Source organism: Stegastes partitus, unplaced genomic scaffold (assembly GCF_000690725.1).
Source record: "Stegastes partitus isolate 25-593 unplaced genomic scaffold, Stegastes_partitus-1.0.2 Scaffold679, whole genome shotgun sequence".
NCBI lineage: Eukaryota > Metazoa > Chordata > Actinopteri > Pomacentridae > Stegastes > Stegastes partitus.
Genome location: NW_007578410.1, coordinates 322,365 through 347,121, shown reverse-complemented (window position 1 = coordinate 347,121; position 24,757 = coordinate 322,365). Strand labels below are relative to the sequence as shown.

General features: G+C 45.5%; 1 protein-coding gene and 1 pseudogene across 1 annotated transcript; both read right to left on the bottom strand.

Annotated features, from left to right (window-relative positions):
- Window positions 1–1,110: 1,110 nt before the first annotated feature.
- LOC103363668 (A disintegrin and metalloproteinase with thrombospondin motifs 5 pseudogene) lies at window positions 1,111–2,909 on the bottom strand (annotated as a pseudogene).
- A 2,932-nt stretch (window positions 2,910–5,841) lies between these two features.
- LOC103363667 (sodium- and chloride-dependent GABA transporter 2-like) lies at window positions 5,842–24,703 on the bottom strand. Its single transcript, XM_008290516.1, has 15 exons — window positions 24,631–24,703; window positions 22,106–22,350; window positions 21,728–21,862; window positions 18,107–18,247; window positions 17,932–18,022; window positions 17,708–17,840; window positions 16,771–16,905; window positions 15,101–15,204; window positions 14,548–14,672; window positions 13,172–13,284; window positions 12,937–13,074; window positions 12,746–12,848; window positions 10,756–10,856; window positions 8,667–8,837; window positions 5,842–8,549 (listed from the first exon to the last, which is right to left on the bottom strand). The coding sequence occupies exons 2-15, from the start codon at window positions 22,317–22,319 to the stop codon at window positions 8,394–8,396; spliced, it is 1,860 nt and encodes a 619-aa protein (XP_008288738.1). The 5' UTR covers window positions 22,320–22,350; window positions 24,631–24,703; the 3' UTR covers window positions 5,842–8,393.
- Window positions 24,704–24,757: the final 54 nt, after the last annotated feature.

The window sequence follows — 24,757 nt, the reverse complement described above, 5'->3', positions numbered from 1 at the left end:
ACCTTGTCGTGTTTCCCAGAGGGCTGTACTGTGTTACAGGGGCCATGGCAGATGATTATACCCTCCGGTGACAGGTTAAATCTACAGTTTGACCTGCAGGTTCAGCAGTGAAGGTGAGACGAGTGTGAAAGAAGGTCCAGCGGCAGGGTGATGAATAATGCAGGCGCTGCGACAGGTGAGACACAAAACGTGCTGACGGATGTTGTTAAGGTGAAAATTGGCTATTTATAAAACACGCTTGTTCTCTGGTGAGATTTTCACCACAGGCTGCATCACTTCAGTCTCAAACTGTGCGACACTTTTAGTGGCACTCTGGACTGTTGGAGAATAAAAGGGTTGACAGGCCAGTGGAAAGGTGTTCAGACTGGATCGGTATGTTAATAAGATCAAAGTCCCACTGCAACAGTGAGGAATCACAGTTGGCTGCCTGCTGTGTGTCATAAAAGCTCCCTGAGGCCACCTTCCTATCTGGATTACTGTTTCCATACCCGCCTGACCCTGCTCCCCCTGCCAAACCCAACCACCCGAGGATGCCACTTCCTCCCGCCTGGGATCTCTCAGTCACGCCTGCTGCAGGTGTAGCGGCACAAGGGTTACCGAGGAGCCACGAGCTGGTTGGCACACACAAACTGTGCCACTTTGCCAGCGTGCTGACCTCAGGTATGCGCTACCTCCTGCCCTGCCAATGCATGACGGTGCCAACTATGCACAAGTGCAGGGGATCCTTGGTAATACCACTGGTGCGTGTGTGCATTTTTTTTTTCTTTTAACCCCCAGCCATGACAAGACCTTGCATGACTTGAACCCACCGCAATCCAAGGTAAAGCTATCTGACACGTCAAGTGGAGCTAACCACCATAAAGCCACACCCGGAGAGGTGAAAAATGCACGCAGATCTGCTGCTGCTGCCCTGCGGCTTTGGACCAGGCAGTTAGGGAAGAAGGAGGGGAGAGAAAGGGATGGTGAAAGAAGGGATAGACGAGTGTGGTCTCAGTAAACGTACAGCTTCTCACAGGGTGGATGTGTTTGTTTTTCTGACAGCTCCCAGCCCCAGCTGACAGACACTGGAAAAGTAACTGGGAAAAAATGTGCACACTGGAGTGATGAGAGGGAGATGGAGAGAAGGGGGGTGGAAGTGCAAGACTGGGATGACTATCAAATTAAATGTTGTTTAAGGGGAGTTTGGGGGATATTTCTGCAATGCACCCAGCAGCTGATTTTGAACCTCCTACAATGGGAAGAATGTGCGTGCACGGCCACAGGCACGCGCCTCTGATCACACAAGGCATTTGGACTGTCAGGGGACTGGGAGGAGGGAGGCTGGAGACAGAAGTGCCTGCCTAGAAAAACACCAGGCGCAGGAAATACAGTTTTTATGGCTGTTTCAGCGACGCTGCGCTGCATTACGCACGCAAGATTCAGCAAAAAGAAGATGTGAGACAAACACGAAGAGGAGAAAAGGAAACACTGGAGGGGTGAGACATGTGGGAAGCAGCTTGAGCAGTTTGACTTGGGTCACATTTAGCAGAAATAACCGGCTCAAAGGGAAATAACGCGCAACGATACTGATGTTAAATATTTAAAATACACGTGGTTTTGCGCAGAGAGCCACCCAAGTCGCACGATGTCAAGTTTTTAGTCACAGTCAAGCAGCTGCACCCACAAAATCTAAACAAACTGTGGCGTCACTCCGCTGCTTTTGGCATCACACCGGGGCGCTAAGCCGCCTCTCGTCCCCTGCGTGGGAAGACAGGCGAAGCCGGCGCCTCAGTGCGCGCACAGGTGGAGACGCGTAAAGCAGGAAGTCTGTTTACCTGCCTGGTGAAGAGGATGGCGGCATCGTGGTGGTGCTGGTGGTCATCGTCCAGCGGGTTCTGCTGGTTCTGCCACTTGCAGAAGCTCTTGAGCGTCGCTGCCGCGTTCTTGGACACCTCCAGCCCCTTCTCCTTCTCACCGACCGTGGTCACTTTCACCACCGACAGCCGGATCGGGTTCTCAATGCTGGCGTGCCCGTACAGCTTGGAGGCGATGGAGGCCAGTGTGAGCAAGTAGTGGTTCAAGTCTTTGCCGTATTTCTTGATCATAGTGTCATCAGCCACCAGGAGCAGCTCCACGTGCCTGGCGCGTGAGACCGACCTCTTGCGCCGCGCGCCAGGCTCCGGAGCGGCTGCTTTGGCGAACCGGCTCCACCAGTCCCGGCCATGCTCATCCGCGCCCTCCCTGCTGAGCCCCTGTCGCTCCCGTCTCCCCTTCCCGCGACCTCTGTGCCGCCGCTTCCCCGCCGCGTCTCTGCGTCCTCTGCGCCTGTCGCGCGTCCCGCAGCTCTCGCGCCCCTCGCTCATGGCCTCGAAGCTGAAACTTTCGCGCGTGAACACGTGGAGCGCGCTCTCCGCGTCCTTGTCCTGCAGGGCGCGCACGTCGTGCTCGTGTCCCTTCGCCCTGATGATAGGTGTGATGGTGTAGCGCGACTGGTTCACCGCGAAGAAGCCCTCCAGCCCTCCTCCGCACAGGTTGAACACGGCCAGAGACTCCGAGTTGGAGTTCACTGTCCCGCGGTACACGCACTCCCGCTGCACAGGCGCAGGGCTCTGACCCATCATAGCGAGCACGTACTGGGGGCTGAAGTGATGCGACAGCACCGACTCATCCCGCTCCATGTCCAGCTGAAACCGGCTCCCATCCAGGTACACCAGGTACCCAACCTTCCCTCCTCCGTGGTAAATCCGGTCAATGGTCCGCACCACCCCGTCTGTCCTCCGGGCAGGTGCGAGAAGCGACCCGCTCGCAGGTGGAAGATAGAAACCCTGGAAAGTAGAAAGCCCGGTACCCAGCTCCAACTCCACGACGCACAGCAACAGTAGCCGAAACCAGAGCATGCCCCCGGCCAGAGCACCAAGGAGCCGCACCATTGTTCATTCCAACCCGAAAAACATCTATGTATCCACTAAAACAAACCCGGAGCGGCAGAAGAGACAACTTTTTGTTCCTCCAAAAAGCGCATCCTCTCGGTGTCCAGATCCCCCATGCAAAAACAGTCAGTAGTAACCAACAGGCAAGCAAACAAAACCATTGAGGAAGGAAAATGGGAAAGAAGAAAAAAAAAGCGCAGCAGAGAGGGAGTGTGTGCAGGCTGGAGAGCACTGAGCTGAACTTGGAGAACAAAAACACAAAGTTTGCTCTTAATAGGACCCGGAGAGAAAAAGTCCTGCCCCCTTTGCGCTCAATCACCACTCCTCCACCCCCCCTCTTCTCTCTGTCTCTCCCCTCTCCCTCTCTTCCTCAAATCAGAGTAAAGTCAAGTGCTGGAGGAGAGCAGAGGAGAGGAGAGAAACCTGAACAACGCTCTCACTGGAGTATTTCCCTTTTGCCTCAGCAAAGGAAAGAGGAGGCTGTTATTGTTTCCATCCTCCTGAATCATCTTGAGGCAGACTGAATGTAAATGATGACTTTCAGGTCACTTCTGCTTCGGAATAACATCCCTTCTGATGTTTTCATTAAATCCAAGGTATCACTTGTAGGTTACGTAAAACATCACCAACAGCCACACAGGACCAACAGTGTTTTAAAAAGTGTCTCCATTAAACACCAGCCTGTTATTTTTACACTTTGGCCACTTTAACTCCTTTAATAATTGAAGTCCAACACGATTTGACTGGAGAGTTTCTAGCAAACTAAAGGGGGGGATAGATAATTTATGGCCATTCCCGAATAAGAACTCTGGGAGTTCACCGTTCCCATGCGAGACATTTAATGGTGTGTTAGAGCAGGAGGAGGAGGAGGAGATCTGTGCACACACTGGGTGCTGTATGGCCTCACTCGGGTTTGAAAAGTCAAGAAAAAAAAAGAACTCTGCAGGTGTGTGACTGTGTTTGCCCTGCGAGCTGTCTTGATTATTTATTGTAGCTTTAGGGAAGTGAGTGTGCCGGTGCCAATGGGATGTCATATTTGTGTGCTGAGAGGGATTTAGCCATGCGTAGCTCACTGGAGCTGAAGTCACCGTGTCTCTCTCATGCACAAACACAAGCTCTCAGAGGGCAGCCAACAGGAGCTTTTTTCGAAAAAAAAAACTCTTAAAAGTTCCAAGCTCATGTGCTGAGTCACCTAACAGCTATTACCTCTGCACATCACGGAGGGGGGTTTCTGTCTGCATGCCAAGAAGAAGGCCTCTCTCTTGTGGATGCGCACACCAACCTCCCCAGCCTCGCCGAACTTGAGAGCGGATATTGCATTTCAAGTTTGTGGCGTCAAACGGCGAGAGACCGTGTCTGCGAAAAGCGGCGCGCTAATCCAAAGCCTTTTGGAGCGGTGTGGGCAAGCGCGGATGCAGCGAAAAGGGAGTGGGCGTGAGAGCGCATGTGGGCGGGCGGCGGAAGCCAAAAACGGGAACACGGTGTGCTGCCGCCGTAAAGCCTCGGCACCCCTGTCAGAGCCCGCCGTGGTATCACCCACGCCGATGATACGAGCTGTGTCCAAACGAGATAAACTGGGGTGGGGTTGCACAGAGCGGGGGGGCCCAGCTTCACCTCATGACCTCTGAAGTGCTACCTACGGCCCTGCTGCCTCAACACGGCCACCACTGCACCCTGGATCCGGTGTCGAGCTGAACTTCACGTCCAAATCACCCAGCTGTTACGCAACCCATCTCCCACCCCCACTGCCCGTCTCTTTTTTCCCTTCCTGTCCTCAAGTCTCATCTCAACCCCCCTCTGACTGCTTCTCCTTTACACCAAACTGTCAAGTGTATCTCCAGGAGCACAAAAAAAAGAGACACCAGCAAAGACAGAGCCAGCGAGAGCTGCGTGTGAAAAAGGATGTTTGATCAGGGCGGTGTGACGGCAACATGGACCCTGAGAAACTGTGGTTTTCCTGCCACATATTTTGAAAAAGAACTGCTAATACATGTGATGAAAAGTGCTGCAGCTGCAAACTAATGGCACCGAGCCGGAGCACTAATGAACTTTCCACAGCATCTTTCAAAGCTATACTGAAACAACACACAGATACAGCGTTTGGCTCGCATCCCCCCCGCTACAACGTCCTCCTCTCCCTCCCCTCCTTCCTCTCTCCGCTTTGAATCTCACACACTCAGCCCATTGGATCGTTTTTAATCCCTATCATCTGAAAGCGAGATGTATGCCAAAGCAACCATATGGACATAAACCGCCCCCGTCGTATCCACACACACACATTTACACAGTAACCCGGATCACACGTGCAAAGCGGGCTGCATACAGTATCGCGCGTCACCAAAACAAGTTGTGTGTGTGAACCCCCCGCGTGCCGAGCCACGTGTGAGCAGGGGGGGACCGGCCCACTTCCTACGGCGGCTGGGAGGGGAAGGGAATCCAATACGGTTAATTGACAAAGCCGAGCCTTTTACATAACCGGCAGGCTCTGTCTAAGTGGTGGTGTCAGAATTCCCCCCGGCGCTGCTTCTGCTCGCCTCTCTCCCCTCCCTCTCCATCCTCCTTCCATCTCGCCTCCTCCTTTCCATCCCTTCATGGATGTTAAACCAGCAATTCCCATCAGGGCGAAGAGAAAACGGCAATCAGAGCGCTTGTTCTCGGCTAAACAGCTGACCAAGTGTCCCTTTTTTCCCCCCCACCCCCCTTCGTCTCTCGCCGTGGAAACCAGGTGTGTTCCCAGCATCTGTTACCATGGCGCCGAGGGAGAGAGCGACGTCTCCTGGGTGACAGGTAAACGCAGTTCTGTTGACACACCTGCACACACACACACACACAGCTCCTCACTCAACTTGAAACAAACACAATCAGCAGAAACTCCACAACGTACAGATATATATAGATATATTCATTTTAGAAAAGAAAACAATGGTGCACATACAAAAAAGCCCATTTTAAAATAAAGAGGCACACCTGTAAACAGAGATGACAACACACTTGGATCAGTCTGAAGTAAATGAAAGCCTTTTAAAAGACACCAGATGGGCTTTTTTCGCATTTCTGGAGCTGCCTCTTGTTAAATTAATCTCAAGAGGAACGATTTTTTTTTGAAAGGATTTCAATCAAAAACACTGATCCAGGTCTGAATGACAGCAGTTTCAAGTTTGCATACGGAACTGATTCATCATTGAACGTTATCGAACACTCGCTCGAGAAATGCTTCTGGAGGTTTTTTTTACACAAGCAATCCCAGTGAAGAGTACATTCTGTCCCAGACTTACAGTACAGTGAGTTGATGGTGATTTCACATTGCAACCAAAAACCCCACTGAGACGCTGAAAAATAGACGTCATGACGATGAAATAAAAAAAAAAAGGCAAGAAAGCAGGATGTAAAGTAAATTATTAAAGCATGTTCTTATCTGACATTGCACGCCTTCCAGCTCTCGTCTAACGACTTTATGAATTTAACTTGTTTTTGTTAAAGGGCTTAGAAGTGATGATGACACACCAGCCTCGTCCAGACAGATACATGCATGTCGTCAGGGGTTAGTAAAAAAAAAAAAGAAAACAAACATGAGACCGTGTTTCTTCGTGATTTCTCCCATTTGCACATGTACCTTCTTCTAAAAACATCCGTACATTGCATAGAGATCATTCATGTCTACTGCATGTTACCATTCAAAATGTTACAGTTAAAGCCCTCTGCAAAAACAATCACTATGGAGTGGTGGAGTCACTAAAAAAAAAAAACATTTTAACTTAAACATTTGGAATATAAACTATTGTGGATTCTTCTTTCTCCAAAAGCAGCAGCCACACTGTCATGCTGCGTGCTTATTCAGATGCTATGATTGCATGTTTCCCAGCTTGATAAATGACTTTTGTTTACAGTGCAAATATGTGCTAATAATGCCTTTCGTAAAAAATAAAATAAAATTTAAAAAAAATTGCACTTTCTCACGTGCACAGCAACTTCTAAAAATTTTTTGCAAACTTTGCTGCTCACTTTTTTAAACAACAAATATGTGTAAGGGATGAAAAACGGATTACTGCACATGTCAGTTATTTTGTTAGCAACAAAGTGCTAATATAATCAAGTTAGCACTTTGAATATCGGCAGTAAACAGCAGCCAATGCAACTCCTGCACTAGCTCAACTTGGTCTAAGGCGTGTTATGAACCATTTAAACTCCATGAGAGGGTGAAGCACATACAAAAAAAAATAAATCCTAATAAATCAATGAGAACACATGTCTGACTCATGGAGTCATTTCAAATGATACCTTCACCCAAAGAAATCAATAAACATTCATTGGAGAGTCAAAATCGAAGCAGACATGTTAACACAAGCGGTGATCTCTCAAGCTCTCATAGAGAGTATAAAAAGTAATGATAACTGTGTGATGCTGGCAAAAAAAAAAAAAAGAAGGGACATCTGCGTTTCTATTCAGTTGCATCGTGTGTGTTGAAAGGCTATAGGGGTTACATGGTCCTCAAGTACAGTAACTGAAAATTAAAAAAAAGACGCTAGAGAGATGCTAAGAAAGGAAATAAAACACTTAAGATCCAGGAGTGTGTGCTGTTATACAAAAACCAACTGTGGTGGCCGGGAACAGGGTGTGGAGCTGCTCTTAAACGTTACGCAAACAGTGTCCCAATTCAGGGTCGGATCTTCTACAGAGGCCTCTTGACGGCGAACCAGAACCAACCCAGGCTGCCTTCACTCCACACAGGTGCTGCCAGATGTCCATGACGTTCTATCACACGAGCTGGCGGACGTACTTGGTCGATCGTAAACGTACGTTTTCTGCACATTATCTTCAAAACAACAATCTGAATGTAGAAATCTGGTCACATGGTTGATCACCTGAATGTCCCATTAAAACTGGGGTAGGCAAAAATCTTGGATAAAAAAAACAAAATAACAAAACTCCCAAATAGCCAGAATTTAAAAATATACAACCTTCATTTGTAGCTTCACCCAAGAATTCTCCATCTAACCCAATGCGCCACCACCTCCTCCTCTTGCTGCCAACTCTGTACTGTCTCACCTACTGTGGGTGAAAAGCCCTGTGATTGGCTAAAATCTCCCATCATTGGCTTGATTTTTCAACCAAGAGGCGGCGCAGAAGTCTAGCTTCCTCTCAAACCAAATGAATTACGATATGCTTAAAGCTTATATAGAGTTCTATCCAATGATGCTAAAAAAAATAAACAATACTGCCTACCCGAGCTTTAAATGTACACCTGCGTGCAGTGGGTTCCAGGATGCTGAGCTTACAGTGGTGGTGCCCTCCAGATTCAAACACATTTGACAATCCTCTGATGTAAAACAGGCCCCGTCAGCCAAGTCCGAACACATTTAGTCTGTTTATGAAGTCTCTCGAGCATCCGGTCCCTCCATTGGGATCCAGCTGCGTTAACTCTCCCGTTCGGCGCACCCGATTGGCTGAGCAGCATCAGCAATGTTCGATTGTTGTTCATTGTTTTCAGGTCTTCTGGTCCTGCATGAGATCTGTGATCGGCTCCTTTGGTTTCTCGGTGAGCGGCAGTGTGGGGCTGTAGGTGAGCGCCGAGCCGTTGGGGGAGAAGGGGTGGAAGGCCAGGGATGAGGGTTTGGTGGGGCTGCACAGACGATGGAAGCGCTGCGAGGTGAAAAAGTCACAGTTAGTTTACTGTATAACGCTCCTAAACACTCTGAATTCATCTTTTGTTGTGTACATTTCAGCTTCCTCAGACAAACGTAAATGTGCTGGTCCTACCTGTGGCAGGGTTCCTGGGGTGGTGATCAGGGCGTAGATGGCCCAGATGGGAAGCAGGGAGACGGATGAGAGGGTAAGTAGCCAACCCAGGACGGTGGCCCAAGCTGGAGCGACCAGTCCTTTCCCCAGGTTTAGCGGAGACCAACGCACCAGGGAAAAAACAAAGGTGGCCTTAAGGAGAAAAGAAAAAAGGACCACACATTGGAGAAACTATTTATCATGCCATTACACAGAAGTAGATCAGGTTTACACCGCAGGGCTACTCGCTAAACGTCAACATTTGATGCCAAAAATGACAAACACAGTTTAATTGCAGCTTGGATTGAACACCTCTGAGGCAGCTACTTAAATAGCTTTCTGTGGATGAATAGCTGGTTATTCACTTCCTTGCTGGTAAGAGGTAGATTAGAAGGCTGCTAATACTCTCATAATATGAGACTGGCAAACAGCCTGGCTCTGCCAAAACACCTCGAACTCCCCACAGTAAACACGTAAAACCTCCCTCAGCTGAGATCAGCTTGCAGATTACGTCTTTTTTGACACTGGAGTGCATTTAGAACCCTGCCAGAGGAGCTGAGGGTTGCTTTTCCTGCCGCAGTTGATATTAAAAAACACAAGCATCCAGCTGATTTTTGCCGTCGAGATACAAGAAATACTAATTGGTATGACGGAAATCCAGACACATCAGTGGACTGCTTGTCGGCTGAGGTTCAGTGCTTATAAAAAGCATCCACCCCTTTTTCTCTTTTCATTGCTTTTCAATATCAAATCATGTGCAATTTGTTTGGATTTGTTTTTTCATGAGAAATTACAAAAACATCCTGTTGTGGCAAAGTGAAAACAGATGTCTACAAAGTAATGCTAATTAATTACAAATATAAAATAAGTCATTGCGTAACTTTCACCATTGAGCAGGTGCATGTTTGGCTGCGATTGCTGCATTAATCCTGTGTGAATGTGTCTCCATCAGCCTTGCACATCTGGAGTTTTCCCCCCATTCTTCTTTGCAAAACTGCTCAAGCTCAGTCATGCTCAGGTTCGATGGGAATGGTGAGTTAATAACCCTTTTCAAGTCCAGCCATAAATTCTCATTTGGCTTGAGGTCTGGGCTCTGACCTGTCCTTAAGCTGTTTCTGTGTAGCTTTGGCTGTATGCTGATACTTGACAATGATGCTGCCACCACCGTGCTTCATGGTAGGGATGATGGGATGAAGATGTGCAGTGTCACACCAAAGAACCTTCTTCCATTAGACTTCAGAGTCTACTACGTACCTGTTGGCTAACTCTTGTCAAGATTTGCTTTTTCCCCCAACAGTGGCTTTTTCTTCGCCACACTACCATAAAGTACACTTTCTCTTCCATCTCAACTACTGAAGCTTGTAAGTCCTTCAAAGGAGGTGTCTTGGTGGCCTCCCTCACTAGCCTCTTTCTTGCATGGCTACTCAGTTTTTAACTACAACCTGCTGGAGGCATATTTACACTTGTTCCACTTATTAATGATGGATTTTAACTGTGTTCTGATGGAGGAGGTTTCCTATGCTTTTCAATAACCTTTTAAAGGCTTGGAGTGTTCTTATCTTCTCAATGGTGTAGTAATGGTATAGCCAGAAGTACTAATTTATGACTGGACCTTCCAGATAGAGGTGTATTTATACACTTCAGTCACTTTCACTGCACTCCGATGGTCTCCAGTTTCACTCATTGTGTGACTTGTAGCAACAACTGGCAGCACATTTGTTGAATTAGATGAGAAACTTCCCATAGGGTAAATACTTGTGCAATCACTCACTTTGCATTTTATAGTTTTAATTATTTTTTTTTACATCACTTTAGAAAAATCTGTTTCCATTTTGGCCTGGCAGAGTCTGACAAAAAAAAAGTCTAATTAAATTGACCATGATTCAATTCTGAAAAGTACTAAAAAAAAGGAAAACTTCCAAGTGGGACTTTTTATAGTCACTGTGGATGAGCTGACAGGCCGAAGGTGGAGTTTGAATGAAATCCCAACACTGCGTTTAATTGCATTCTATTTCACAGCATGCCGACACTGAAGAGTGCGAAAGCGGGTCAGCGGGGAGAGGCTACTCACAGTGCACACGGCCGGGGTCAAGTATTTCCAGCACAGCTTGAAGGCAGGCGTGGGGTTGTAGCCAGTCATGTCCCTGATGTTGGCGCAGAAGCGGTCGGCTCCTGTGGCCAAAACAAGAGCACCGTGAGCTTTGGTTGCGGTTCAGTTTGACATCATGGTTTGGTGGCGGTGGCCAAAATTTTGGTTAGAAAACTTTTTTTTTTCTCCCACGACAGCGGAAAACACAAGAAAAATGCACAAGACCCTGACAGGGAAACAAGAGGAAGAAAACATGTTTCTGTTTTGCAGCAACAGTGAGGGGAGTAGTTGTGTTTATAAGATAGGCATGGCTGAAAAGGTGGCAGAGCCAGATTTGATTCAGAAACAGCTTGCAATTCTGAAGGTTGTTATTAATATTAGATAACTATAACCTTGCCATTGCTGCAAAAGGCTGTAGAATTAATCTCTCCAAAGGAACGAGGAAACTTTGTGACACAAACACAAGGTGATCAACATTATTTTTTATGTCTCGTGTGTTTTTTGGTGACTTTAAGCGTCCCTCTTTGCGTAGATCATCTTCCCTGAGTTTCTAGAATTCTTCCTCCAGCAGCAGAAGAGGGTTAGTGGCTGTCAGAGTGCTTAAAAAACTGTAAATTCCCACAGCCATAAAAAAAAAAAAGGGGGAAAAGGTGCAGTGGAGTCCTGACCGCCGTGTTACCCAGTCCACTTAAAAACCCCTCTGCGCAGCTCGACTGCTGCACTCACCTACTGCTGGGAGAGTCATAAAAACAGACTTTGCCGGTATTCGTATGCACCCACACGCACACATTCTCTGCCGACACATCCAGCCTGTTCGTCATCTCCTGCAGTGGCACGACTCTTTTTGACGTGTCACAACTTTTCCGGCTCCTAATTCTTCACCAGATATAAAGTTAGCCGTCTAAATCCCGATCGCATTGTCCCGATGTATCTACGTGACACATTCCACTCATCTCGCACTTAAACAAACAGTGTTTTTGGAAATGCTTTGGAGCCCCATGTCTGGCTGGGATAGGGGCTCCCTGGGGCCGCCAGACTGAGACTGAGAGGCGACGGGGCCCGGGGGCTGATTTAGGGCCCAGAGGAGACAGACAGGGGCCTGGCTAGGAGCCAGTCTCCTTACAACAGTGGGTAGCTGCAGCCATGTTAATATACTGTCTACTGAGTCCAAGTGGAATGCAGGAGGAGGGGAGGAAGTGGACAGCTCGACTGTGTGTGTGTTCATCAGATTTCAGGAATTACATTCATTAGTGATAAAAAAAAAAAAAAAAGTTTTATGTAGATTTTCCATATGAAATGACAACCATCAGCTCAAGATTGTTTTGGCATTTTCTGATTTGGCAGAAAGTGAAATCCTATTGTCTGAGCTCCAACAGACTTTAATTAAACTCAGACAGAGAGAAATAGGCTGCTAGGAACTTTTTCCATTAAATTAATCCTAGATTAAAGAAAGAAAAAAAAAGAAAAGAGGAGGAAATGAAGTGAGGTGACAAAGAAAAGGAAAAGAGGAAAGGAGGATAGGAAATGAAGTGGGAGAGGAAAAGAAGTGTAGAAAAGTTGAGAAACAGGAGGGAAAAGAGGAATATTATGAAAAGGAGAAAGGAAAAGAACAAGAAGAGAGGAGACAAGGAAAGGGAAAAAGAAAGAAAGAATGGAGGGAAATATAGATATACAGAAAAGGACAAAGAGCAAAGATGAATAAGGAAATAGGAAAAGAAAAGTGACGAGGACAGAAGAAAGGGAGGAGTGGAGGAAAAAGTGAAAGAAAACTGAGAAAAGTACTGAAGAGAAAGGGAAAGAAAAAAGGGGAAAAAACAAGGACAGAAAATGCAAGAAGAAGATAGGAGTGAAAGATTGGAAAATAAAGGAGAGAGTAAAAAGACATGAAAAAGTAAACAGAGGACAGAGATGGAAAGAAACAGGAGGAGAAACAAGAAAAAGAAAGCAAATTAGAGAAGGAAAGGTTTCGTACCGTAGACCCAGCCGATGGCCAGAGACTGGAAGATGGAGAGAAGCAGCAGACTGGCTCCACTGCAGGAGAAGTGGTCATAGATCTGGAACACATAGAGGCCACCCTGCAGACCAACACAGGAGAAAACACTCCATTACTCTATATCAATAAACAGCCCGGAGGAGAACGTACACAACCTGAGCGAGACTTACCGGCGTGACCATGACCAGCCCAACCAGGAAGCACACGATGCAGACCGCCAGCAGCAGCAGCTCCCTGCGGTGGCCTCGTCTGATCACGTGAGGGTACAGGTCGGCCACCGACGTCATCAGGGCCTCCAGGCTCACAAACTGTGTGACAGAGGGGGGAGGTCAGCATGTGTGCTCACTGATAAATCAGTACATCAGCGGCATTAAATGCAGCTTATCAAACGTGGTGTGACTGTACCTGTGTGTCCAGGCCCAGCATGATGATCATGAGGAAGAAGCAGACGGCCCAGAGTTGGGGAACAGGCATCATGGCTACGGCTCTCGGGTAGGCGATGAAGGCCAGGCCGGGCCCTGAGAGGACAGAAGGAAAACACAACAACAGAAAGTACAAGTTACTCATAGTGTATATGAGGTATGTTTCACATTCTTCTCATATTATAAACGATATTACATAATAAACCAACATGTTACTTGACTAAATATGTATAAAAATGAAAGAACACCCTAATTTCCAACAGATAAGTTGAGGTCTTTTGTTATTACTTTAGGTAAAATGGTTAAAGTAAAACTCATCCAGAAAGTTCTGACGATAAAGATAAAACAACATGTATTCTCAATGCTGGCTGAAGCAGAACATGAACTCTTCATGTAAATCTTTAAATACAGGTCACAAATATATAATTTCCTGTTTAAAAAAAAAGCTCAGTAACTTCCTGAAACAGCTGCGCATGGTGGTTTTTAACAAACGTTTTGTGAACTGGCTAAATAGTGGATTTGTTGGGGACTATTTTCAGTGGAGGATGAATACAGATTTAGCCTCTAGGGGGCATTGTAGAGCACCACTGTACACAGGACGAGCTTAAAATAAACCTTTTAAACAGGTTAAACGTCCAACAGTGGTGCTCTCAGTTTAGGTTTTGTTGACTGAACTGTAAAGACGGCTGCGAAATAGTTTGAGTTCCCAAATTTTGTGCTTCAAAGCGCTGGCTTTTAATTGTGTTAGCATTAGCTTCTAATGGGACTATAATATCTATATCTGGGAGGACTGTTTTGTGTGACGAGATTTTTCTGTTTCACTGATAAAATGAAGAAAAAACGATAGAATCAAAAAAAAATAATCTAAATAAAAAATTAGCCAGAGTGCGACAGCTCGGAGAAACTTTGCTGCTGAATCTGAACCCATTTTTTAAAAACACCATCTCCTCACTTCTTTCCATTGCAGGAACTCGGAGCAGACACGAGGCTTACACCCATTAATCAGCTCTTTCAATCTTTCATTTTTGTTTCTAATAGTTCTGCAACAGCTTGACCATGACGTCTATCCCAAGCGTGACTGGACGCAACTCTACTTCTATAAGCAGGTACATAATAGAACAATGGTGGGAACCTGTCGGCTGCTGTGTTGTTATTTGTTATGTCTGCATGCATGGCGAGTTTTACATTGTTGATGGCGAGGACTCAAAGAGGAGTTAAACCATATAGCAATTCGTCAGGAGTCGCAATTTCTCCCCTGAAAAGGCTCTTAAAGAGGTTCTACACAGCGGTCCATGCACAAAGGTGTGGCACAACTTCCTGCAGTGGAAACCCTCCCTCCATGTAAACACCCTGTTTCACCTGATTGGGCCACGGCGCCTATGTCCACGCCCTGCTCCTCAGCCATGAAGCCCAGCACCGAGAAGATGGCGAATCCTGCCAGGAAACTGGTGGCGCTGTTCAGAAGGCACAGCAGGAAGGAGTCCCTGGAAACACACAATGGCATTCATTAGGCGCAGGGCAACTTGAATTTGGAAATACATTTTAACACGAAAAGGAGTGGTACGCCTAGGATTAAAGTGTTGTTAGGAAAACTGCGCAGAACCCAGCGAGGGTTTGATTCTCGTACGGCGGAGCTCTGCCCCTGTTACGAGCCAAGAGTCAAGTGCTTGGCTTCCTCCGTGAGTGTGCATGAGGGAGTCGTAGAGTGTGGGAAACATGGCAGCGAGGGCTTTTCTTTAAGGTGTGGCTGTATCACTGTGTTTTCTCTGTCCATTCCAGCCATTCCTTCTGGAAGCCATCTGACCAGCAGGGAGCTCACATCTTACATTTCAGTGAATATGGTTTGTCTGAGTGGAAGGAGACGCTGTGTGGCGGCTTTTTGTGCGGTTGTGTGTGTGACAAAATGTCTCACTTGTAGCAGTCATTGTTGTATTTGTTGTAACTGCCCAGGGCTGTGAGACTTCCCAAGCAGATTCCATAAGAGAAAAATATCTGGGTCCCTGCATCCATCCATACCTAGAGAGAGAGAGAGAGAGAGAGGAGAGAGTGAAGGGAGAAAATGAAAGGACAGATGAGAGGCAGCAGGAGCCAGCTGATATCCTTTATCTGTCTGCTCTTTAGGTTAAAAGGCAAGTCATACACGCTACACTCACTTAGTTCACAGATAACCTGATACAAAAGATAAACCCTGGGTAGATGTGTGTTTTTCCAGACTCTTTGGATTAGGGGATGTCTCTGTGAAAGTGCTGATGCTGTAAAATAACTCCAAAGAAGAGTGGAAGAAAAAAAGCCACTACTGAGTGTATAGAGAGTGCAACAGAAGTGGTAGTTGGACCCAAACAATTCCTTCCTCAATGAGTAATATTTCCGTGCTTCTTTTGTGATTGTTCCCGCTGTATTTAATTTAAATACCTTCATGCTATGAACCCTGTGAACTCTCAGCAGTATTTTGGCTCCTGTCCTCATTTCTTCACTGCAATATAAAGTCCACGGAAACAGCACAAGCAAGGCTGGATGCAGAGAGAACTTCAAAATGTTTTATGTGCAGCATGACACAGTTATAATGCCGTAAATCTCTATAATGAAAAAATGATTTCGGAGAATTTCGTTTGACAAAAATAGGAAAAAAACCTGGAATCAACATGTTTACAAAGTGCCCATAAGTTTTGCAAATACTAGAAAAAAACAGATAAATATTTCACTACTTTTAATTTGTTTCCACCCTTGTCCCCGATCTGCTCTCTATAAACACAACCTGCAGTTCATTCCAGTTCATTGAAAAGTCCCTGAACTTTTGTCACATGACGGTTGTTTGCAGCTGAGTCAGTAACGGCTTCTTAGTTGCTGAGGAGTGTATTTTTTTTTGTTTTCTACAGAAACTGATTACTTCAAACGGCTTGCGGTTTTTGCAAACTTTTAAATAAGACATGTAAAGTTATTTTTTTGAAATAGCACGATTTTTAGCTTAGATTTGCTTTTTTTAATTGAAGAAACTTACATTAACATATAATTAGTTCAAAGAGTGACGATTCTTTATTGTTTTGCAGTTTTTTGCTATGTGAATGCTGTAATTTTTTGTTTTTTATTTCAAAAATTATAAATTAACAAGCCTTTAAAGCCTACCAGTGGGTTTGGGGGTTCTGAGGTTACAGTATTTTCATTCACACAAACTTAAAAAAAATAAAATTAAGGTATAGTAACGACTGAAGCGACAAAGCAGCTTCCTCTGGTGGTAAAATTGTTCCTTTTGTTGACTATAAACGCTTCATTTCTGGTCTGTATCACACTGGTCCTCTAAATAATGGAACTTGTGCTCTGCATGAGGGCCCACCTGGACATTTAAAACAGACTTTTGCAGATCAAAAAGTCCACAAATTTAATCTCACCACCATAAACAGTCCTGCCTACTGTACTGTAGAGCAGACAATTCACCTCCTCACCTGACAGAGTGGCGCCCTACCTATAAGAGCAGCCATACCACCTGCAAGAACGACTAGAAGAATTTCCTCCAACATGACGTTTTTTTGAAAATATCGTGGCGTCTAAAGACATATAAATTGTGCGCTGTTTGTGTTTTTGTACCTGTGGGTCGGCCAGGCGGGTGTGGTTGGGTTTGAGGTAGTAGACGATGCCCTGCATCGCTCCAGGCAGAGTGGCACCGCGCACCAGCAGCACAAACAGCATGACATATGGGAATGTGGCTGTCAGGTACACCACCTAGAATGTACACACAGCGAGCGGGGATGTGGTCAGGACGGCTCGGAGAAAAACAGGAAGGATGTGACGGTGATGTCCTCAAACAGTGCTACTATAAAAGAGAACCCTGGAAAGTTGGGAGAATTAAAACCTGTTGACGGACGGCGGTGGAGCCACAGAATTAATGCGAAAGTCGGCCCCTTATTTCATCTGATACATTAAAGGTGCGGAAGCGTCACATTCTGTTTGCTTGCATCAATCATGAGTTCAAAATAAGAAACTCAGAGTGAAACTATTTCATTCTAGATTCCAAATTATTTTTCCACTCAAACAACGTCACTGGGAACGTTTTTAGGAACTGCTGGGCAACACTTCCTGCTTTCGTACTTCCTGATGGCAGCTGTGGTGGAGCGGGTTGTCCACTAATCACAACTTCGGCGTGTGAATAGAGCACGAGCAGAGCTTCCATAGAATTGTCAAGCAAATTTATAGTGCACTCTTTAAATATCTGCAATATGTTTTTTAAAAAGTACAACAAATATTCTACTGGAGGGATCAAAGAAGTTTCCTTTGCATCATTATAGTGGATGGTAACATCCAGGTGCAAACACTGAAATAGAAAATCTGTAGAACAGGATGGTGCAGGAGGCTGGATGAAAACATTCATGTATTTAACACCTGAAGTTTGTTGCAGAATGTTCCCATGACCTGCTTTTCTAGAAACTGTGGCTAAATGCTCTAGTTGCTGCTCCTTGTTGTTACCGGCAACTTCCTCGTCACGTAGCGGGGAAACCAAGCCGTCATCGCAGCGTTTCCTGCTCACCTTTCCGGTGGACTTGACTCCCTTCCAGACACAGAAGTAGCAGACGAGCCAGACGACGGCCAGACACAGAGCCAGCTTCCAGTTGATCGGACCCAGCTCGTCCAAACTGTTGGACAGGCGGAGAACTTCCCGTCTAGAACACACACACACACACGCTGCTGTTAATGCCTGCTGATATTCCAAGATCAACATCTCGATCAATGCTCTGAGGATAACACACTCACTCCCAAAACTCCATGACGGGAGAGGTGGCGTTGTCGGGCAGGCCGGTCACGTTACCGGTCTGGTTGTGTCGGTTGAACAGGACACACGCCTCTGCAGGAGAACAAACACAATAGTTAGCTCTTTGCACAGCAGCCTCACGCTGACAGCAGCTTTTCATTTTCTGCTTTTACTGACCGGTGTTCCACGTGTTGTTACAGTGCGACCACGGCAGCTCCGCCTGGAAGCTGTAGGACAGGTAGAAGAGAGCCCAGGCCAGGATGACGATGTAGTACACGCAACCGTGCAGGATCATCACCTGGCTGGCGTAGCCGAGTCCTGCAGAAACACAGACGGGAACAGGGTGTGTTGAGCTACACAAGCAGATGGTATCTTTATCTAATATATGGAAGATAAAGAAGCTTCAAAACAAGCAGGCACACATTTCTGTTATCAGGTCCACTCCAATTGAGTTTCAGATGAAAGCCTCCACTTGTTGAGACACTCGACTTGCAGCCCACATCAAGTATATCTTCATCAGGAATGAATGATCGTCCTATGAGGCCTTGAGTGGGTTACAAAGTGTCAGCTGTTTGAGTAAACAAATGGCTGTTTGTTGCGTCCGCTAATGAAATTCAGGCCTTAATCTGATGATGGTAAATGTTCGAACCAGGGAGGAATTCCTACAGAAGCATGTCTTTGTCTGTGTCGGATTGAATAATGTGCCTGGGGAAGCAGTCCATAAACTCTACGTGGTGCAAAGGCAGAGTTTGTCCCTGCGCTTAAACACATGGCCTTCACACAACGAGCTGTCAACTAAATATAGTGCGTGTGTGCAAATGTGTGCGCATCTGCAGGCCACATGGATCAAGAGGCTGAGCAGCACATGTTGCCACACTGGAAAAAAATAAAAGAAGGAGCTCCACAAACACAAATATTCTGTTTACAATGTGTCGTGCAGGTGGTCCAGCGAGCATGCTACCAGCCTCAGCTGAGAATTTCAAGGCCTGGTTTACAAGTACTTTGAATCAGTCAAAAATGAGTTTAACTGGAGCGTTTGGACTCTATAACCTCTTCGAAACCTCTTGAGCAACTTCTCACCTTCTTCTCAGAAGCATGGCTGTTACATCAGGGAGGTAAATAGCACCGCTTTCTAGGTACCGGTAGGGTCTTGTATTTTTAGGAAGGTGTGTGTGGCAGGTTGAGTTTTAAATGGCTGGAGCTCTATTGTTGTTGTGTAGCTCTGTTCTCACACTGCGATACCATTTTTCTTGTGGTGTTATCATCAACTAAGCGACACCTTAAAAATCCATCCTTGTCGTTTTTTAAGATTTCAATTGTTAGGCTAGAGAAATAAAAAGTTTTCATTTGGAGTTTTTGCTTCATTAAATAACCACAACTCACTCAGATCTACAGAATCCCCTGTGGGTGTCACATGCATATCGATCAATGACGTTTGAATCCACAGTATTTAGTCATTCTGCTGCACCTTTAATAAATACAGCAGATCAGATAAGTCCTTTCTACTGCCTGTTCTGGATCAGACTGATATCCAGAGGAAACTAAACAGATGGAATCTATAGCATACAAAAGGACTGACTACACCTTTGTGCAATATCAATTAACATAAAATTATTCAAGATCCTATCACCTTACAGTCATTGTATTACTTGGTGTTTGTTCTTTTGCGGAAATTCAAACTCAATGCAACAAAAGTCCGCACCTCTTTTATTCCTGACAATCAAATCTTTTCAATACTTTGCGTCCACCTTTATTGTTAATGGCCGAGTCAAGCCTCTTTCGCAACGAGGACACCGGCGTTGAACACATCTGTGGAGAAAAGTTTGACCTTTCTTAAGAAACCAATGTTAGTCGGCTGCTCTCAGTTGGAAGGAATGGGTTGCTCCACCTTTGCCTTTAAAATAACCCGAAGGCATTCTATTGGATTCAAGGCAGGTGACACACTTGGCAAGGTCAGACTTTCCCCTTTGTTTCTTGTGTGGTTTTGGCAATGAGCAATATTCCTCCTCTGCCAAGTCTCTGCAGACTGGGAGTCAACTTGTCAGGCAGGATTCTGGTATACCCATGGTTCCATCAATAAATGCCATCTTCCAAATAACACTTTCACTCACACAACCACGTATCACCACACTCCCAACCTCCCAGCTTCATTGTCAGGACTGTGCATTCACTGTGGGGGTTCATACCAAACATTCTAGACCCCATCTGAGCAGAACAAATCTATCCTGAGCTCATTTGACCAAAGAATGCGTTCACTATATCAATCAGGCTGCTTCTTCTGCTCTTTATCAAGGTTTCATCTTGCAGTCTTGTGCCAAACAACAAATCAAGATACTTTTTTTTCAAGGCATCAAGGATGATGTCATGAACTGTCCTTCACATTATCTGTGCCGATAACCCTCGTGTCAAGTCTGGAGCAGCTTCCCGTCAGCGGTGCACTACTTTGGAGGCCTGTATTTGCAATAGTCTTTCTCAAGTATTTGTTTTTGATTGTTCTGCTTCTGCACTGATACAATTCTGTATTACTTTACATATAAATGATATTGGGCTGTACTGTTTTGTAACCTATAACACAGGTTTACTTCCCTTAAAACTCTACTGCATTCCTTCCATCCAAGTATTTAATGGTCTAAATCAGCTTCCATTCCTTAAAGGTTTGGATTATCCAAGATCATGAGTACTGTTCTGTCACTTGTGTAACTGTGCTAACGCTTCACCGTGACTCCTTGTTTGGACGGCTAGATACCATGAAAACAAAACACTTGACTTCGATTGTGTTTTTCTTGGCAGTCTGGGAGCGTGCTACCTTCTGCACTCGTGACCTACTTTAGTTCACTTGCTAAGATTCATATTTTTTGATTGCACTGTTTATATGGGTTTTGCATTGATGTGGCCACAGGAATGCTTTGAAGGACTTTCACCAGTAGGGAGGAAGATTAGGACAAAAAGGCAAACGAAAGATAAGCAGGAAGAAGCCAAGAGAGAATGTCAACGATAAAAAAAGACATAGAAGAGATGACATGCCTTATTACACTGCTGTTGTCTCTTTGTATATTAGTTGTGCTGATATATCTTATCATATGTGAATCAGGTGTTGGAAACGCTTCTTTTTCTTGTCATTTTGGTCCTCTGTCCAGGTTAAAATGGCATTCCTGTGCTGTCCCTATGATGGAAGTTTTCAGTTCATTCTGTCCTGACCTTGTGTTGTAGCTACATGTTGTAATTTGTACAATGAAAACCCATATTTGTCATATCGGTAACAAACGAGAAAGTGGCACAACAACCTGTTTGTAGCTCTTCAAAGCACTTTGACTTCTGGTTGTTCTTGAACAAAGCCTTAGCTCACAGCGTTCCCTGATAGTGTACCCACGGATTAAAGTAGGCTAGTTATTATCGCCACTCCCCAGTGATAGGGTGACAGCTAAAATGCGTACAGAGTTCATATTCTGCTGATATTTCGTCACTGCTGCCCACATTCATGCGGGCAGTGACAACATATCAGCACACGCTATCATGAACTGGGTGAACATGAAATGTCCATGAGAGGACAACATAAACACCATAGTACAAACAGGAAAGCACATTCTGACTTAAATAAATCGCAGGCAACAAAGGGGGAGCTGAAAAAAATCAATGTATTCAGTAGTTTTCGTAGCACAAATCCCAAATCTTCCCCATTTTTTGGTCAACTTGACTTTTAGACTAAAGATTAGAATACATTATCTTTGCCTCAGGAAATTTGTGACCATTTTTTGCCATTTTTGTCATTTCAATTGATAACTAAATTATCACGAGTACCTCCGAATAACGGGCAGACGCTCCTCCAGGCGCTGACCCCTCCCAGGCTGGTGTACTGTCCCAGCGAGGTCTCCAGGAGGAACAGGGGGATGCCGCACAGCACCAGGAACAACAGGTAGGGTACGAAGAACACACCTGAACACAAAACACACAAGGGGGCTATTCACCTGTCCATCCTTGCGAAGGTATCTTGTTTTCACAGATAAAATCACCACAAACATTCCACGTGAGCATCCTGCAAATGTCACCTCTAGTTTCTGAGCGTGTGAAAAAGATGTGAGGAAAAAAATAAAGAGGAAAAAAATAAGCACAGATGACGACAGGGATGTGAGGAAAGAGGAAGACCATTTTTCAAACTTTCAAACTTCTTCTTTTTACCTCCTCCGTTTTTGTAGCAGAGGTAAGGAAACCTCCAGACGTTGCCGAGGCCGATGATCTGGCCAGCCACGGCCAGGAGGAACTCGGCCTTGCTGGCCCACTGGCCTCTGGCATGCAGGCCGTCTTTGGTGGCCTCCTTCCCATTAGGGAGGCTTCCTTGCGGGAACTTCTTTAGCAGAGTTTCAGTCTGGTGGGGAGGCAGTGGGTCAGCCATCACTGGTTCTGGCAGGGAAACACACACACCCCTGAGGAGAGAAAAAGAAAGAAACGAAGGGAAGAAAGATTAAGAACAAAAAGCCGTGGAACCGCTGAACCGCTTAAAAAAGAAAAGCAAACGTCCAAAAAGAAAAAAAGAAGAGCTTAAAGTACGCACATCTTCGCGGCGAGGACTGAAAAACAAGAACTGGAGCGTGTTTTCTGACCGTTGGTTTGGCTGCCTCACTTATCTGAAATGCGAACGCCAAGGACGAACTGATGTGGGTGTGCGTCCTTTATCTGCAGTGTGCAGGACACTCTGAGACTAAATTTGTCAATTTTATCCTGTGCATCTGCCTGGGAACTACAGCAGAGCAGCATGCCGAAACAAAAAAAAATCCCAATCTGATTGTTTTGACAAGTATTGTGATATGAGTCACAATTATAGTTGGAATGGTAATTTTTTGCATTTCTTTCCCACTGAAACAAACATAAAAGTTAATGATGAGAGTTTTGCTGCGGTCTCGACCAAACCAGCAACAAGTTTCATTACATCTGGAGAATATGATTTGTAGGCCAGGGCATCTGTGCAGCACCACAGAGCTTCCATTGTGCATGTGCATAATCGGTTAAATGTCAAAAGATTCTAAATGGTATCACCTCTCAATAATTAGGCTGTTTCTAAGATGACAAGACAAGTTTTTCCTCTCAGGAAATATCAAAAACATACTTTAGTATTGAAGATACAGGCCCCAAAGTAGAAACTCAGTGCAACAAAAGTGAATACACCTGTGATCGCTGACAGAAAACCTGAGTACACTTGTGATTTCTAGTTCGTGAACTGCATGAAAATGATTATGAAATGACCTGCAAACACCAGTCAGAACTTGAGGGACACTTAATAACTTCAACTTCTGTGGACGACGGCGTAATTAATGTTAAGTTGTTATGTTCTTTGGTCAGATGAGAGAAAGATAAATCAATTTAGCTCAGATGGGGTGAACCTGGCCACTCTACCACAGTGAATACATAGTCCTGACAGTAAGCCATGGAAGTGTGAAAGTGATCATGTGAGATTGCACGAGTGCAGAAGATGTTGGAGAGATGACACCCATAGAACGCCTGTGGAACTACTGGCTGAAAACATGACTCAGCATCTGCAGAAGCTTTGCAGAACAGGAATATTCCTGCATGACAGTGATCCAAAGCACGCTGCCAAAATCGCACAATAGTTTCAAAAGAAGGGCAAAAATACTACCCCGCCAAACACGTCGACTGACTTGAAACTAATTCAATACCTTTGGGGGTTTTTAAAGAGAAAGATGGAGCAGGTGGAGAACATCGAATCAGAAATGTGTGGATGCTGGTGTCCTCCAGGCTGAAGAGGACTAATTAATCAACTGTGCAGCCATAGTGGGAACTGTTTTATTCTCAGTTTTGCTCTGTGGTGCAAAAGCCTAACATCGTATACGAAAGTGTTTGGTTTACAAAGTTGAATACAGGCTGTATGTGTGTTTACTACAAGCATAGGTGTAGATTTTAGAGGTCAGGGACGGGTTCCTCTCAGTGTTTAGATTATACGCAATACAGAATGTCTGAGAGCCATAATGCAATGTATTCCAATGTAGTTTGAACTGTCACCTGATGCTTGACTTCTGTTTTTCTCTACATTCAGACATTTCTACCATAAACTGATGCATTTGCAACCAATCGGTGCACCAGGAGGCAGGCACATGTGTTTGACTTTCACCTTTGATACTGTTCTAGATAGTGTTGTTCTGAGCGAGTTGGTTTCCTCGCAGACTGTATATTATTTATCATCTCCCATCTCCGCCGTTTCAATCGCTGAAGCCGGATGTTTTGCACTTGCAGCTGTCTTGCAGGTACACATCTGAGGAACTTCTTCATCGTCTCTTGCTCTTCACAACATCATGTGCCCTCTCCTCTTCTTTCCCTCCACGCTCTCTCCCCTGCTGAAAGCCATGTGACCACAGAATTCTGATATAACCGACACACAGCGGCTTTTATAACCCACCTTTTCCCTCATCCACTATCTCTGGCACCACCTTTACGACACCAAAAAACAGTAGAAAGGATGATAATGTGAGGAAACGTGCGCGACTTTACAGCCTCGCTTGTCACTGAACGCCACATATGTAACAGTTCACATAACTATCGGCGCGGAATTGAGCAGCAGAGGCGTGTTTAGGTGTCGGGATGCTCGACAAATGTCCCCAAAACGATGATTTCTCCGTGACTGTGCGGCTACATTCGGTTGTTGCGTGTTTTGAAAGGATAAATTGCAGAGAAATCGACATTACATCGCCTACCTCTGCGTTTCCTGTAGTCCTTCACAATGCGACCACCCCCTCGAACGGGAGGCGGAATGGTTTGCTCCAGGCATGGCAGCTGAGCGCTGGCCGGTGCAGCTAGTCCGACCAAACGTACTGAAGGACT